Source organism: Peromyscus leucopus, chromosome 10 (assembly GCF_004664715.2).
Source record: "Peromyscus leucopus breed LL Stock chromosome 10, UCI_PerLeu_2.1, whole genome shotgun sequence".
Lineage (NCBI taxonomy): Eukaryota > Metazoa > Chordata > Mammalia > Rodentia > Cricetidae > Peromyscus > Peromyscus leucopus.
Genome location: NC_051071.1, coordinates 51,899,232 through 51,917,065, shown reverse-complemented (window position 1 = coordinate 51,917,065; position 17,834 = coordinate 51,899,232). Strand labels below are relative to the sequence as shown.

Here is a 17,834-nt window from a genome sequence, read left to right as displayed (position 1 = left end):
GTTTTTTGTGCATCATTCTATTGGTGTAAGGTGTCACACTGGTTGATTTACATATTAGGCTGATTAGTGGTTTGGTTTTTTTTTTTTTGTCAACTTGGCAAAGGCCAGGGTTATCTGGAAAAAGGAACCTTCAATGGAGAAAATGTCTCCACCAGATTGACCTGTAGGCAAGTCTGTGGAGCATTTTCTTGATTAATGATTGTTGTGGAGGGCCCAGCCTGCTGTTGTCAGTGTTACTGATGGACAGGCGGTCCTGGGTTGTATAAGAAAGCAGACTGAGCAAACCACAGCAAGCAAGACAGTAAGAAGCACCCCTCCATGGCCTCTGCTTCAACTCCTGCCTCCAGGTTCCTGCTTGAGTTCCTGTCCTGATTTCTCTTCATGATGGACTGTGATCAGGATGTATAAAACAAATAAACCTGCCAGGTGGTGGTGGCACACACCTTTAATCCCAGCACTTGGGAGGCAGAGGCAGGAGGATCTCTGTGAGTTCGAGGCCAGCCTGGTCTACAGAGCAAGTTCCATGATAGGGTCTAAAAGCTACACAGAGAAACCCTGTCTTGAAAAACAAAACAACAAACAAAGAAAATCCACAAATAAACCCCCTTCCCTGGTGGTTTAAATGATATGATTCTTGGGCCATAAATTCTCAGGTATTTGCATACTTGATCCCTAGTTGGTGACAATTTGGAGTGGCTTAGGAGATGCACCCTTGCTAGAAAAAAATGTGTCATTGGGGGTGGGTTTTGAGGTCTAACAGCATCCTATCATCCCTAGTATACTATCTTTGATTTCTACCTGTGGTTTAAGATGTGAACTCTCAGCGGGGTGCTCCAGTTTCCATGGCTGCCACACTTCCCAGATGAGGTGTTGGTGGACTCTTCCCCCTCTGGAACAGTAAGCCTAAATAAGCCTAATGCGTGTTGCCTTGGTCATGATGTTTCATCTCAGCAATGGAAATCTAAGACAGAAGTTGGTACTGGAGTGGGGATACTTTGTTGAAGAACCGGATCCTGTGGTTTCAGGGAGGAAGGTAGAAGACTTTGAGACTTGACTAGAAAAGTGATTGACGGCTGTGAGAAGAACTTAAAGGTACTTGCTAGCAGGAGCTTGGAGGACAGTAGTGCTGTGAGCTATATGGGCTATGGAGGGTGGAGGTCCAGCTCAGGAGCTTTCAGGAGGGATAATATTAATGACCGTGCTAGAGGGTATTCTGTGATAATTTTGGCAAAGAATGTAGTTGTTTTCTGCCCTGGTCCTAAAAATTTGCTTGAGGCTCCATTTAAAAGTAAGTGACTAATTTCTTTGGAGGAGGAGATTTCAAGACAGTCTAAAATTGATTCTGTTGCATGGTTATTAGTAATCATGCTTATGCAGATCTTCAATGACGTAAAGAAAGTGGGGCAAAAAGAAACACAAAATGTACAATTCGAAGAGAACAGAAGCAAGGGGAAATTCAGTGTTGTAGACAAGGCTAGCCCTGAAAGAGACAAAGTAATTAAGGGGTAGCCTGATCTGCAGTGGAATAAAGTGAAGTGTGCCCTCAGGGCAAGATCCCACCCAGATAAACTTCCAACTTGTGAAAGGCAAAGCCATAAGGACTTTTCTGCTCCTAGAGAAGAAGAGCAAACAACTGTAGTCTAGTCGTATGTTTACTCAGGTCCTGTCTGGCCCTGAGGTCCCTCAGCCGCTTATAAAATTCAGAGGCTTAATATTATTTACAAACTGTATGACCTATGGCTCAAGTTTCTTGCTACCTAGTTCTTATAACTTGACCCATTTCTATTCATCTCTAAGTTGCCATGTGGCCGTGGCTTACCAGTATTTTCACATCTTGCTTCTCCTGGCGGTGCTGACATCTTCCTAGACTCCGCCTTTCTCCTTCCTTTCTCTCTCCTTGGATTTTCCACCTGCCTCTAAGCTGCCTTGCCATAGGCCAAAGCAGCTTATTCATTAACCAATGGGAACAACATACATTCACAGCATACAGGAAGACACCCCACAGCAAACGACAGCGTCTGAAAATGTGAGTCTAGAGGGCTAGGGTCTATCCCAAGCAGTAGAACTGGATCATGGTGTCAGTTTTAGGGTCATGAAGGACACAAGAGTTAAGGGGTTGTGGAATCTCCTCCCAAGGTTTCAGAGAACCACTGAGGCCAGGCAACAGGTGACAGGGGGGTCCATATGGGAGTGCCCTGAGAGGGCAAGAGACTCCAAGAGGCCATTATAGGAAACTATGGAAGTGAAGCCTGGGTTGTGTTGTAGGCTCTAAGATGCTAGAGATGCCAGGCTGTTGGGCATCAACCAAGGAGAGTGACATACAGGAAGTGGAAATGTTCCAAAAAGTATGCTGCAGGAAACAAGGGAAGAGTGAGTCCATCTGAGGCCCTTAACATCAGATATAAAGCTATGGGGTTTAATGTTTGCTCTGCTGGGTTTCTGCCTTGTTTCCGTCCAGGGATCTTGCCCTGAGGGCACACTTCACTATATCTCCCCACTTCTCCTCTTTGGAATGCATATTCTGTGCCACTATATGTTGAAAGTATGTAATTTTCTTTTGGGTTTTACAGGGAGTTATAAATTAAGAGATTATCTTGAAGCTGGGCGGCGGTGGCGCACACCTTTAATCCCAGCACTCGGGAGGCAGAGGCAGGCGGACCTCTGTGAGTTCGAGGCCAGCCTGGGCTACAGAGTGAGTTCCAGGACAGGCTCCAAAACTACACAGAGAAATCCTGTCTCAAAAAACCGAGAGAGAGAGAGAGAGAGAGAGAGAGAGAGAGAGAGAGAGAGAGAGAGAGAGAGAGAGAGAGAGAGAGCAGCGGGGGGATTATCTTGAGTCTCAGAAGAGACTGGACTGGACTTTTAAACAGTGTTGTGACTGTGAGTTTGGGAGTCTTTTTAAAAACTGGACTAAATATATTTCTCACTATGCTAGTGTCTAAAGATCATAGGGCCCAGGAAGTAGAATGAGACGTCTGTCATCTTCTTGGCCATTTGAATACTTGGTCCCCAGTGGGTGACATTGTTTAGGGAGACTGAGGAGGCGTGGCCTTGTTAGAGGAAGTGTGTCTCTGGGGGGTGGGGGCTTTGAGACTCAAAAGCCTCTCACCACCCCCAGTTTACCCCTTGCTTCCTGCTTGTGGTTTAAGATGTCAGCTCCCAGCTTGCCGCTCCAGCCTCCATGTCTGCCGGCTGCCACGCCTCCCAGCGATAATGGTAATGGATTCTTACTCCTCTGGAGCTGTAAGCCTAAATAAACACGTCCTTCCGTCAGCTGCCTTGGTCGCAATGTTTTATCACAGCAGTAGAAAAGTCACTCAGAAGCTTTCCAGGTTGGCTTTGCCAGGGGTCTTTGTCACAGCAACAAAACTAAGAGGCATAGGCTGAAATAATCCTGCATCCTTGAGACTGCCAACGTGATCGCGGTAAATTACCTTCTTAATAAGCTATTGAGGTTAACTTGGTGATATTCTGCCGAGAAGTTTTGCTCCTGTGGCCAGCAAGCACGTTGGTCCATAGCTTTCTTGTGTTGTGCTCGTCTTACTTCAGTTTGGTGACGGCGTAATGCCGGCAGGGCAAAATGAATTGGGAAAGCCACCAAATGCTGTCAAGTCGCCATTAACATCAAGCGATACGCTTTCAGTACGACCACTCCGCTTGAGGTTTATTTTCTTTTCCCCCCCCTTTAAATAGGCTAACGCGTGGGGGACTGGAGAGAGGTGACTGACTCCCTAACAGCTGTTAGACCCCCCTTCCCTGCTGCCCCAGCTGCTTTGAGTAAATGACGGTCAGGGCAAGCAGCCAGCCAAACTGCCCTCACTGCGAGCCAGCTCTCCTGGACACTTTACAGTCACTCTGAGGACACTCCAGCAGCTGCAGTGGACCACGACAGTCACAGCTGAAGATAAACGCCAGACAGCCTGCACTGGTGGGGTTGGGGGCCTTGGTGAACTTTGGATGACCCTCAGCCATTTTTATCCAGGCCAAAGTGGTGGTGGTGGTGGGGGAAGATGACGACACTCGGGGGCAGGGGGGGGTGAGGGGGACGACACACAACACAGGACACGACACTGCCTAAAGGAACCCAACCGAAATCCTGTAACTGATACAGAAGCCCCCCGCCCCCCTCCTCCTGCATGAGAACCTGTGCCGTGATTGCCTCCATTTCCAAGAAAGACTGCTCTGATCGGTGCCGTCACCTCGTCCCACTTTGTTCTGGAATATAAGCGACTTGTTCGGTCCACTGTGGGTGGTACCACCCCCGGACTGTTGGTCCTCAGTTCTAGAAGAAAGCAGGCCGAGCAGGCCAGGAGCAGCAAGGTGCTCACTCTTAGGGTTGCCTCAAGTGGTAGCCGGCATGCACATGGCGCGCAAGCACACAGGCAAAATACTCACACGCATAACACAAAAATTATAAATAATTTAAAGTAGGTGCCCATGGTGGTGTGGGAGAAGCTGGTGTGAGTGACGGTTGGAAGAGCGGGTCAAACTGATGGCCCACATGAGCACAGTGCCTTCTCCCTAAGCTCGCTATTTCAGGACAGCTGTTGGCCTTTGAAGCAGGAAGTGGGACTTTGCAGGAGGTGGGTCTTCTCGGAGCCGGGTGGATGGGGCGGGGGCGGGGGGCAGGGAGGGAGCAGACTAGCCAGGCTTGCAAGCACTCAGGAGCTCCGTATCAGAGTTCTTCGCCTGCAAGACCCTGAGTGGATGGAGGTTCCGAGTTTTCAGAGAAGAAAGGAACATTGAATACGGTGAGTATGTACAGAGCCAGGGACTCCGGGAATACATGCATGCACACATACACACCACTGAACAGGTTCCCAGCTTCTGCTTAGAGCCAGAGTGTTGCTCTTCTGCTGTTTGCGGCTGCGTATGCTGGGCTAGCTGGCCGGTGAGCTTCTGGGAACTGTTGTTTCCTCCTCCCGTCTTGCCCAATGAACACTAGGGTTATAGACACACCCCACCGTGCCCTGCTTTCTGTGGATTCTGGGACTTTTCCTCGGTTTTAGTTGCTGTCTCCAGCCCCTGTCTCTCTCTTTTTTAGGATTTTATTTTATTATATATACAGCATTCTGCCTGCATGCCAGAAGAGGGCATTGGATTTCATTACAGATGGTTGCCAGCCACCATGTGGTTGCTGGGAATTGAACTCAGGACCTCTGGAAGAACAGCCAGTGCTCTTAACCCCTGAGCCATCTCTCCAGCCCTAAGCCTCTGTCTTCTGTTCTTAATCATGATGCTTCGGGGTGCCATAAAGGGTGGGAAAACCAGAATTCCTCACAGTCACTGTGTCCAGTCTCAACGAGACTCCATCCACCAAAGGTTACACATAAAAAACAAAAACAAACAAAACCCCTTTCAGTTCCAGCGTGTAACTATCAGCTGTGACTGTGTTCTGTAACTGGGTTGTTTTACCCATCTTAAAATGGATGTACCCGTGGAGCTGGAGGTTCATAAAGGTCTGTGAGTCCAGTCCCAGGGGATCTGATGCCTACACAAAACACCCATGTATAGCGGTAACTCCAGCGCCGCCGCCACCCATTCACCATGTCCGAGTGAGGGGCTGTGGGTCAAATAACAGAGACAAGAACAGTGGGTCATTCGCCTCAGCAGAATGCTGAATGTGTTTATTGAAGGAGGGGGGAAACCTTAAATACGGGCTTACAGCACAATGGGAGAACCCCAGAGGGCAGAAATTCGCTACCCATGTTCAACATTCTTGCATCTAAGCTGTTTACACCAAATGCAGGATACAAAGAACCTCTGGTGAGCGTTCAGGAAGAAGGAAACCAGCTGGGAATCAGCATAGGAAGGACATCTGGTCAAGGTCAGCAAGCAAGGCAACAGCTACCCAAAACGGGGGCCGGGGCCTACACCCATGTACATTACACACACACACACACACACACACACACACACACACACACACACGCACACACACACACATTTTAATGGATGCACTTTGAAGAGCAATTTATTGCTTAGATTTGTGCAGACACATTGGTCATTCTGCTCTCTAATTATTAAACATGTACATAAATAAATGTCTATTTAGTCCATTCATAAAAATAACTGACAAAAGCCATTAGGCTGAGAAAATTCCAGCACATTGAGGGGGACAAAATGAAACTCAACTCAGGTGACAGGTACAGTCTAGGAGAATGAAACTTGTTCTTAACCAATTATTCTCTAACCAGACACCCACTAATCAGAATTCACCAAACTAACTCTAACTATGGACTTTCCGTTTTAACTAGTCAACCGTTTTCTTTGTCTTGCTTCCGAGAACGTGGTCTAAGTTTCCTCTTCATGCCCCTTTAATGTAACCCAACAACCACCTGCAGCCCTGTGCTGCTGGATCTTCAAATCACAGACTGTTCAAATAAATGAAGATTTTAAGGCACCCAGGTTTATGTTTTAATAATAATATCTTTTAACAAACTAATCTTCCCTGGATAGAAATACTCTTCTCTTACAAGTCACATTGGGCTTGGTAACTTCTCCCTAGAAAGAAACCCTAATCCTGTTTCTTTTTTTTGTTGTTCCGTGTAGTTCTGGTTTTTAGGAATGTAGAACACCAGACTTAGAGGGTTATTTATGGGGGCTTGCCCCAAGATTTTTTGAGAAAAGCCTGGGAGGCTAGGCAATGTGTAGTGGGGTTGGATTCCCTGTTCCGAGGTCTAGAATAAGTTTTTTTTTTTTTTTTTTGGTTTTTCGAGACAGGGTTTCTCTGTGTAGCTTTGCGCCTTTCCTGGATCTCACTTGATAGCCCAGACTGGCCTCGAACTCACAAAGATCCACCTGCCTCTGCCTCCCGAGTGCTGGGATTAAAGGCGTGCGCCACCACCGCCCGGCTAGAATAAGTTATGTGTGATTGTTTGAGTGTAATTGCACCCCCATAAGCTCATTGGAAGTGGCACTATTAGGAGGTGTGACTTTGTTGGATGAAGTGTGTCACTGTGGGGGTGGGCTTTGAGGTCTCCCATGCTCAAGCTGCAGCCATTGTCTCAGTTTATATCCTGTTGCCTGTGGATCAAGATGTAGAATTCTCGGCTCCTTCTCCAGCACCATGTCTGCCTGCCTGCATGTTGCCATGTCCCACCATGATGATAATGGACTGAATCTTTGAAGTGTAAGCCACCCAACTAAATGCTTTCCTTTATCAGAGTTGCTGTGGTCATGGTGTCTCTTCACAGCAATAGAACCCCTAACTAAGACATGATGTGTGAGGAGACACTGAGGGAGAAGCTGAGGCAGTGGAGAGCCTAGGTAGTCAGAGAACACGGGATGACTGAAGAAAACAACAAAGCACTGAGCGGAACTGGCCCAGCAGAGGCCGTGAGTGCTGCACCATGGGCAGGGTCAAAGGGCCAAGGCTACCCGAGTCTGTTGGGAGTATGAGTGATGCCACCACCCACCCGGGGCTCTAGACACAGACCTGCTGGATTTAATGTTTACCCTGCTAGGCTTTGGTCCAATACGTGCTTCCAATTCTCCCGTTTTTTTTTCCCCTTGTGGAATGGGAATACTTACTCTGGCATTGTATAGTGGAAGTACATCATTTCTTCATTTTGGAGCAGTTCACAATGAAAAATTTCCCTTGAGTTTCAGAAAAGAATTTGGACTTTTCTGACTTTTGGAACTGTTAGGATTTCAGGACCTCTTAGAAGTTGGACGAAATGCCTCGTGTATCATGGGATGGCCATAGCCGTTGAGGATGAATGTAACGGTTTGAATCTGAAGTGTCCCTACAGGTTCACGTTTTCAACACATGGTCCCCATTTGGTAGCATTATTTGGGGGAGGCAGTGGAGTCTTTGAGAAGGATAGCCTAGCTGTCAGGATTCGGTTACCAGGGGTGGGCCTTCAGAGGTTGGGTCTCTACCCCAGGCTCCTCTGCCTCCCTCCCCCCAACCGCCACGTGGGGAGCTCCTGCCATTGGCTTTCACCTGCTTGAAGAACCGAGACCCTTTCTCCCTTCTGTCAAGGACTTTGATCCCTACAGTGACACGAAAGTAACCAGTAAGTTTGTGGTGAAGATAATGGGAGAAAACGGGAGGTTATTATGCTTTGTCTTAAATAAAAACACTCTAGGGCTGACAAGATAGCTCAAGATGGCCCCATGAAGACAAGCCTGAAGACTCACATGCTTGAAGGAGACCTGACTCCCAAACATGGTCCTCTGACCTCCACGTGCACCCCGGGGCCCAAGTGTGCATACACACACAAGAAATGCAATATTTTTTTAAAAAAAGAGCTTTAACTCCTAATCAGAAACCACCTGCTGTTTTAATGGCATGCCCACTTGACAAAGGCTTGAGAAGTCATGTTTATCCAGACTTACTTTTTTGAAGCGCTTACGGTCTGTTCCTGGCTTGCTAAGGTATCAATCCTGTTTAATTCCAGATAAAAACTTAGGGCATAGCCAGGAACAATGGCACATGTCTTTAGTTCCAGCACTCGGGAGGCAGAGGCAGACAGATCTGGTCTATGGAGAGAGTTCCAGGACAGCCAGCGAAGGCAAAACTTTGTCTTGAAAAATCAAAACCAAACAAAACCAAACCAAACACCAAAATTCAGGACAGGAGACTGGCTCTGAGGATAAAGGTCTTTACCATTAAGCCTGGTCAACCTGAGTTTGAGCTCGAGGACCCACATGGTGGAAGGTGAAAAACCAAGTCCTGCAAGTAGTCCTCACACCTCTACATATGAGCATTGGCTTGTACACACACACACACACACACACACACACACACACACACACACACACACACACACACCCAGAGAAGTATGTTAACAAAAGTTTTTTTGTGTGTTGGTAAACTTTTTCATCTTGGAGATTATAATTCAATCACATTATTTCTCCCTTCCCTTTCCTCCTTCCACATTTTTTTCTACAGATTTATTTTTATGTGCATTGGTGTTTTGCCTACATGTATGTCTGTGTGAGGGTGCCAGATCCCCTGGAACTGGAGTTACAGACAGTTGTGAACTGCCATGTGGGTCCTGAGAATTGAACTAACTCAGGTCCTCTGGAAGAGCAGCCAGGGCTCTTAACCCCTGAGCCATCTCTCCAATCCCCACAACATTTTTTTTTTTTTTTTTTTTTTTTTAAAGAGGAAAATATTTAAAGTATTTTATTTCTTGGAAGTCCTAGTCTTGTTATGATGCAATCCCTGAGACTTGGTTTATAGTTTATAAAAATAGTTTAATCTCAGTTCTGGAGGCTGGGAAGTCCAAGATCGAGTGAGAGCCTTCGTGCATCCTCTAAACAAGGCACCAGGTTGGAAGAGGAACGGACATGAGCATGTGTGGAACAGAAAAAACATGAGATTGCTTCAGGTTGGAACCCTTCTCAAGATAACCAAGCCATCCCTTCAGGAATTAACCCAGGCACACGAGAAAAGCATCCGTTTTTGTGGGGACCTGACCCTATGACCCAATTGCTTCCCACTAGGGTACACCTCCAACATGGCTGCATTGAAGAACTGCTCACTAGCACAAGAACTTCTGGGGAACTCACTGAGGCGAGAGTGTGCTGGCCAGTCTTGTGTCAGCTTGATGCAAGCTAGAGACATTTGGAAAGAGAACCTGAACTGAGAAAATGTGCCCCCACCAGACTGGCCTGTAGGCAAACCTGAAGGGCATTTTCCCTTTTCTTTTTTCGAGGCAGGGTTTCTCTGTGTAGCTTTGCGCCTTTCTCCTGGAACTCGCTCTGTAGCCCAGGCTGGCCTCAAACTCACAGAGATTCGCCTGGCTCTGCCTCCCGAGTGCTGGGATTAAAGGCGTGCGCCACCACCGCCCGGCTAAGGGCATTTTTTTTTTTTGATTGATGGTTGCTATGTGTGTGTTGGGCGTGGGAGGGGGAGTGTCCCTGCTCACTGTAGGTGGTGCCAACCCCAGGCAGGTGATCCTAGATGGTGTAAGAAAGCAGGCTGAGCAAGCCACAGGGGCCAAATCCATAGAGCACTCTTGTGTCCTCTGCGTAAGTTCCTGCCCTGACTCCCTTCAATGCTGGACTATGATATGGAAATCTTAACAAAACAAACCCTCCCCTCAAATTGTGTATGGCTACGGTGTCTTATCACAGCATTAGAAACACTACGTCAGAGATTGGTACCGGGAGCGGGGCGTTGCTATGACGACGTGACACTACACTTGTGCTCCTGGCTGGGAAAGCCAGAGTGCTCAGGTACCAGTGGGCAGCTGTGTGGGAGCTCGGAAGGGGATGTTAAGAACCAAGCAGAGGATGGAGGTCTGGCTGGTGGAGTGTCAGAGGGAAGGGTGAGAGTCTCTTAAAGATTCCACCAGGGCCCTTTGTGTGATGTTTTAAGAAGCAGTGGTCTCTGGGTAACCGGAGCTTAGGAATTGGCCGTGATTAATAAGACCAGCACGGCTGGAGTAAAAACCCGCTCTGCTAGGACAACGGATGCTGCTCTGCTGGAGCTGAAGAGTCGGCTGTGACGAAGGGAGCAGGATCAGAGGCAGAATCTTCTAGAAGCGTTCCCTCAGGGCCATCACGCACAAGGAGGTGCTGTGAATAGGGCTGGAGACAAATCACTTCTACAGCACCAGGTTTACAGACGAATGCTGCCTTGTCTGCAGCTTTATGGCTTAAGCTCTACCTTCCTCCTGGAAGTTACTAGGTCATTGCTTTAAGGCTCTGCACCCCTGTGGTGTACCTACTGGCTAGATCTACTTCCTTTTCCAACCATTAGAGATTACTGCTCATCCGTGACTTCCTTTGAAACTTTACAATGCTCTCTTCCTTCTTCCTAGGGACCACGGCCTACAGGAATCACATGATCATATGTGTAATATTCGGATGGTTTTATTAACAAGTATATAATACATATATTGCATACTGTATATAGTATATGAGGACTGTACAGTACAAATTTATGTTCACAGTTTGACATGACAAAATGTCATTACTGAATTCCCATTGGACTACAGGGTAGAAACAGAGAAGGTACATTTAAACATTCACATCTTTAGTAAGAAAGATTACCAAAATGTTTCAGTATTTGCAAGTATACTAATGCATGCTAAAAACCTTTACCCATTCAGTCTTATTAGCTTATAAAATATATTACACTTTATTAAAAATTTCTGCATAGTTTATACAAGTATTAAAGTACTGTAAATGCAATAACCCTGCTATGCTTGCAGGGAGGGTTTAAGAGATGCTGAGCAGAGAGGCTATTCTGACCCTCTAACACTACGTACATAACAGGAGAAAAAAAAAAGTGCTAGTATTTGTAAAACACGTTGTAGCCCCCGTTTAATGCATGTAAAATGGCTTTGTAAATGGATTAAGTGAATTTGCAATCATTTAGAAACTGTTAACCTTGACCAAGAAGAGAATAAAGAAAACTCAAGTGACTTCATGTACGTTAGCAATTCCTTCAAGACGATTCTATTTTCAAACCAAATGACTTTAAAACCTCTGATCTCTGAGATTGTCTTTACAAACAATCTAAAGGATGGCGTGCAGATTACAGTATCAGCAAGTCTCTCAAATTCCACATTAGTGCAATACTGATATAGTGCATTGGGTGTTTAATACAACATACACATACATAGATCACTCCCCTGTAATTCTGTTCCAAGGCTCTCAAAACATCTGCATATTTAGCATCTTCTTAGCTGAACAAAGCTATGCCGCACAGTCTCCAAACCAAGTGACTTTAGATTGCTAAATGCCCATTTAATGATGTACCCTCCCACTGGAAAACTGGAAAACACAAGATTCTGATTTAATTTTAACTTCCCCAAGATGATACTTGAGCGGTAATCGAATGAACTCTTTAACAATTTACATGGCGCTGACTTCATGTTTACAGCCTGTTCTCATCAATTTAAAACACTGCAATGGAACCACCATTGACTGTAACATAGCACGTCATCAAAAACCCAGGGCACCTTATCTTGTATCTTCCACAAACAAAAACCCCCCAAAACTAAGAGACTACATTTCCCAACTATCATAGTAAAATACAAATACATATACATATAAGAAAATTTGGTAAGGGCCAATGAATGAAGAGTATATCAGACCAGCATGGGAATAGAGAACAGATTCTCTGGGTTACTTTCCTTTCAGATTTAAAATGGATCTTTCTGACTGAACTGTTAACATGATCTAAGCAAGCTAAAGAGTAACGTGATACAGACTTCTGAACGCAATTTAAATACGTCACAGAGCCATTAGCTGGGCTTCGGCGCAAAGCCGCAGCAAAGCTAATTCTGTCCTTCCCTGCACCCTTCCCTCTCTCACTGGGGCTGGAACACAAACGAGGACCACTTCAGGACACGATGGTGCTGGCATGAACGTGACTCAGTGCTGACAATGGAGACCCTGCTTTTCCAAGAGACTTTCCACTCCCCAATTCACGCCGTAGTTGCAAACAAAAGCGAAAAGTGAGGGCCCTAATTAGCATGCTTTAGTAGCCTGAAAAAAAAAAATTTTTTTTTTGCAGTGCTGAAAAAAAAAAAAAAAGAACAAAAAGGAACCCAAGTGCCAAGATAACATTTCTTTAGTTTTCACCTCCATTTCCCCTTAGTGGGGTTCACAGGGCTGAGCAGGATCTCCTGCATGTAGTCCCTGCAGCTTTGAAGCTAGTGCCATCCAAGAGAGCCCCCTGCTCGTGTGCAGGCCGCCAGTATCACTTGACGGTCAAGAATAATCAAGTAGCGTGATCCTCCCAGTTGTGTGGGCTCCTGAGCTGTGGTTGGGACGAATTGTTAGGACTCTCTCCTCTCTTCTCCTCCATCCTCTGCAGGGATGGAGGGGCTGTTGGTCGTATGCAACCATATCTGACCACTGTGCCCATTTTCTTCAAATTTATAACCAATGGCATTTCTACGTGTGGATCGTTGGCATTTGGACTACAGTAGTTCAAAAGCCTGCTTTTGAAAAAACACCCCCCCTACCCCCCCATGATGCTACTTATCTTCAACATCAACACGGGTCATTGTTTTTAGTTTGTCCTAACAGGACACATAGTAGCGACAGGAAATTGCTAGCTCCGGCAGAAACTTGTGGGAATCTTCAAGCTACATATATAAATCCCTGAATTGTGGTTTTTTTTTTTCCTCTATTTTTCAAAAATCTGTCACCAAAATAAAGATCTATGTGCTTCACACTAGTTATATTTACAAATAGTGTCTGTCACTCAGGTCTTAATTCAATGACTTCCCTCAAGCTTAGTGGATGCTCATGTATGTATGCTATGTGTCATGGACACAAACGACGGCTGGTTTGACACCATACAGCTCACACAAGAAAGCTCCCTATGACAGCCATGTGACTGATTGGATATGGGAATATAAGTACCACTCAACATTTTTTTCCTGTTTGCAAAAAAAAAAAAAAAACACTCTTAGCAGGTTGGGCGGGTAGGAGAGACCATTCTATACTCTGCCTCCAAAGTTTTTGTTTGCTTGCACATGACCGGGCAAATAGTTCTGTGGATTCCTTCCTCTCAATGCTTCATGACCCACAGCGAAGGATCCTGCAGGAACGGAGGCAGTGGCACCAATAACCCTACGGGCATCCAGCAAGGGTCTGCTTAGGTGAGCTACGCCCGGGGACGACATTCAACAAAAGCACCGCGCCGCTAATGTTAATGGCCCAGACAGTCCTATCCGGGAATGCTGACTTCCTCTTCCACTCCCAGTAGCTTCTGCTTCTTCCCCCCACTCGGGCAGAACTCGGGGCTCAGCTCCTGGGGTATCCAAGGCCTCCACACGAGCTTCAAGGCACCATGGAGGACAAAGGACTTGATGCAGTAACGGAGTTGGTAGTCCAGGCCAACAAGCAAGCGGGAAGGGCCACGGCAGAGGCGACAGGACCAGCTTGGCTTCTCTGTGCATCTTGCTAACGGGTGAAAGGAGCCGCATCCTCTTGGTTGTCAAACACAAAATGTGGCGGAGGTACCAAGGTCTCTGGCAAGGACTAGCGGGCTGGATACTGTATTTCTGGTACATTTCCTTTGACATTCTTTTGAGGAATACATGGAGAAACTGACAAGTTGGTCGTTAGTTTACATGTTCCCTTGTTCTTGTGACAACATTAAACGTATCTATCTGTAAGGAGGGTTTGCTTAGCATCCCCGGAAAAAAAAAATGTTCACATTCTTTAGGTCTGACCCGTGGTAAGGAAAGGGAGGGTTAGAGAATCGACTACTGACCATACGGAAGTCTTGAATGATAGAAATTCAGAGATTCAGACCAGCTGAATCGAAATTAAAATGTACATATAAAAAATGAGTTAGATAATGGGCAGGAAGAGAGGACCAGAGAGGAGAGAGAGACACACAGACAGTGAGAGAGACAGAGCGCCAGATGAGTGGGGGGGTCACACTGAGGTGGGCAGGCTCTCAGACCAGCATGTGGCGTTTCCTGTGGAGGGCAAGGTGGTCGGAGCGCGAGAAGCTTCGGTCACAGTCCGGACACTGGAAAGGTTTGATTCCAGTGTGTTTGCGGAAATGTCTTGTGAGTTCATCAGACCGAGCGAACTTCCATGTGCAGCCTTCCCAGGTGCATTTGTAGGGCTTTTCTCCTGCGAGGAAGGGAGAGGGAGTTGAACTCAACTGTCTTCTGCTGGTGTTAAAAAGAGAAGCTAAGATGTCTGAACTAACACCCTTGGAAAAATGCAACTTCCGAGATAAAGCCATACACGTGACTCTCCATTAGAAAAATAAAAGACAAAGAATCAGGGTAGGATTTTAAAGAGTTCTTAGGGCAGGAAGAGCCACTCCGAGGGGCCAGCATGGAGCAGAATTCTACATCTTTAGGTCTCCAAGCCTTAAAAATGGTCCTTGGTCCCGTGACTCCGAGGGGCCAGCATGGAGCAGAATTCTACATCTTTAGGTCTCCAAGCCTTAAACTTAACTGGTCCATGGCCCCGTGTATTTCGTAATTCCACTGAAAGCTTGTGAGTTTTTCTTAGGCTTTTCCATGGTTTTCAGAAACTATCAAGTCCCTATCAACCAAAATACCTGCTAAAGAATGCAACAACCCGTTTTCTTATTTAGTCCCGGACAGTGCTTCAAGCCCCCATGTGCTGAAACTGGAAGTGTCCTCTGCCTTCTCCACCCCTTCCCATAGGCTACCCAGCACTCACAGGAAGGCCCTTGGGGGAAAAGGCTAGTAAGAGCCAGTATGAAGACCCTAACAGATGAGCAGGGCTTGATGGCGATCTTACTGTATTAAAGTCAGTAACCCAAGTTGGCCACCCCTAACACGAAATTTCAGAACACTCTAAAACAGCGGTTCTCAACCTGTGGGTCATGGCCCCCTCTGGGGTCACCTAAGACCCTTAGCAAACACAGATTTTTACACCACGATTCGTAGCAGTGGCAACGCTACAGTTACGAAGTAGCAACGGAGATGATGTTATGGTCGGGGTGACCACAACACCAGGCGCTGTATTACAGGGTCGCCGCCTCAGTGAGGTTGGGAACCACTGCTCTCGAACCGGAAACCGCTGTTACCTTCAGGCTGTGTGTGGGGTAGGGGACACCCAGCCTCCAGCAGGGAACAAATCAGTCCCTGTTTAGTGAGCCTCGTCCCTAGAATCCCTGGCGTAGGTGTTGGGATTTCTGTGCTGTATTTTGCTACTCAGCCCCCACACCTACGTCTGAATCCAAAGACTCCGTACCATTTTAATTTTAGGGGGGGAGACGTGAAGCTCCGCCCTTCGGGTCCCATCCACGCCTCGCAGATGACTTATGTGCTAAGCGGTCACTGCTGTTCAGGAGCCCCCCCCCCCCCCCATACGGCTTCCTCTGCCTCCTCCTCCTCGTCAGGACTCACCAAAAACCACCGCTGTCTTTCTGTCCTGGAACCCAGATTCCTCTCTGTGAATATTCCCTGATAAGAATGACTCACTAGACTCAGAAAAAAATTACATTCTGAGCTCGACACAAAGGTCACAGAGCAATCACTGTGGGGTTGTACTGTCCACTGAAGGCCCGAGCCAAGAGCAGGCTGACTAGACGAATAATAATAATAATAATGTAAAAATCTTATAGTCTCAGAGCGATTGGAATGTCAGATTTTCATATTGGGGAGTCAAGCTCTGCCACGCCCTGAAGGCCAGAGGAGCTGACTTTAACCATGCACACCGTGAGATGCTGATGCATCCCCTACCTGTATGAGTTCTTCTGTGTGCTTTCAAGTGCGAGCTCTTAGTGTAGACTTTGTTGCATCCGTCGTAGTCGCATCTGTGTATCCTCCGCTTCCTTTGGGTGTCCGGGGACTCCACAGGTAGAGGTCTCTTCCCAGGCTGCACTATCACCGACGGATGGTTCCTATCAAGGTCAAGGTTAAATGCAAAACATTGAGCGAAGGGGCTTTCTTTTCTTCAGTCTACTAAAAAAATAAAAAGCATGTACAACATCGGGCAAAAAACAAACGAAAACCCCCAACAAAATAAAAAAAAAAAGAATAATAATAATAAAAAAAAGAATTAGCTGTTCAACCCAAGAAGCACCGCTATATTCATTCAACAAACATGTAGCGAGCACCTACCATGAGCCAGGCACTGTGCTTGGCACCGGGGCACAAAGATGAATAAAAACAGGGTTCCTGCCCTCGAGGAGCTCACACTCTAGGGGGAGACAGACATGGAGATAAGTAACGACAGCAAGAAAGTTAGGCGCTGCTCGAGGGAGGTGCCCGGTGCGGGAGAGGCTCTCGGGGGCTGTCTGTAGACGGCGTTCCTGCTCAGCACGACGCCGGCTTTCCCACAGGCTACCCTGACTGGCATTTTTCTCCAAGGAGAAATGTCAACCGTCAAATCAAATCCCTGCTTCTTACGCCAACACGCTGCCGGACAGATCTATGTCCTCGCCTTTCTCTTACTGGCTTTCCGTGATGGCCGACTCACGTTTAATGTTCAAAAGCTGGCCCTTTCCACGGAGGTCTTCAGTGCCATGGTGGGGTGTGGTTCCTGCCTGATGGAGACCCTAGCCGTCATTAGTGAGGCGGGGTTGGGGACACCTCATGCCCTCCGTATCTCAACCTCTCTCCTACTTGTCCAAGAGATCTTGTGCCATACCTGCTCACCATGCCAGAAAGAGAGCAGGGGCAGATGGGAAAAAAGTGTGCGGCGGGTTTTCCCCAAGCCTTTCCTGCAGACTGACACATGGCCATTCACTTTCTCCTGGGCAGTCACGTGACTGAAGTTAAGCCTATGCAGTTGGCCTCTGTGAGGAAAGGCACGACTCTTCAATTGGAATTTCTGGGTCCTAAAATGTTCTAAATGATGCATGAACGATTTCTGTGTGGGAGTGGATTAAAAAAAAAAAAAAAAAACAAGAGTAAAGGGTAAAAGAACTTGATATGGACATTTCTCGAGTTTCTGAAATTAACATAAACGAAATGTTGGCTATTAAGGGCATTAAGGAGTGCCTGCAATAATATTTTTTGAGGCTCAAAAAATTTGAGCCCTTGGGGTCCATTTTCCGTGGCCTTCCTGACATCCATCAATGCCTGGGAGCATCAAACGGAGAATAAGGCTGATTTGGGGGAGCCCACGCCAAGGAGCTTTAGAAATCTTGCCCAACAGCCGGGGTCTGTGGGTTGAGAACCCAAGTCATTCAACATGGTAACTACGACCGCTTTTCCCCAATGTCACTAATTGTCACTGTACCCCAATTTCCTCTGTGGAATGGGGGGTGTGAACGCTGCCAACTAAAAAGGCTACTGCTGGTGAGCACAGTGTGGGAAAGCCGCTGTCAGTGACTGCCGGGGGGCGGGGGGGGGGAATGGGGGGCACAGGACAGCGTGTGACTAACAGGAGCCAACAGCTGGAGCCGTGTTCAG

At 46.9% G+C, this 17,834-nt stretch overlaps 1 protein-coding gene across 3 annotated transcripts in view; it reads right to left on the bottom strand.

The window, feature by feature from the left end:
- Positions 1-10,814: 10,814 nt before the first annotated feature.
- Positions 10,815-17,834, bottom strand: part of Klf3 (Kruppel like factor 3) — a 30,505-nt gene continuing 23,485 nt past the window's right edge. For all 3 annotated transcript variants that reach the window (XM_028861745.2, XM_037209039.1, XM_028861746.2), the window contains exons 5-6: positions 16,158-16,318; positions 10,815-14,565 (exon numbers count right to left, since the gene is read on the bottom strand). In XM_028861745.2, coding sequence (XP_028717578.1) covers positions 14,384-14,565; positions 16,158-16,318 — 343 coding nt within the window. In that variant the 3' untranslated portion in view covers positions 10,815-14,383. The remainder of the gene's footprint in view (positions 14,566-16,157; positions 16,319-17,834) is intronic.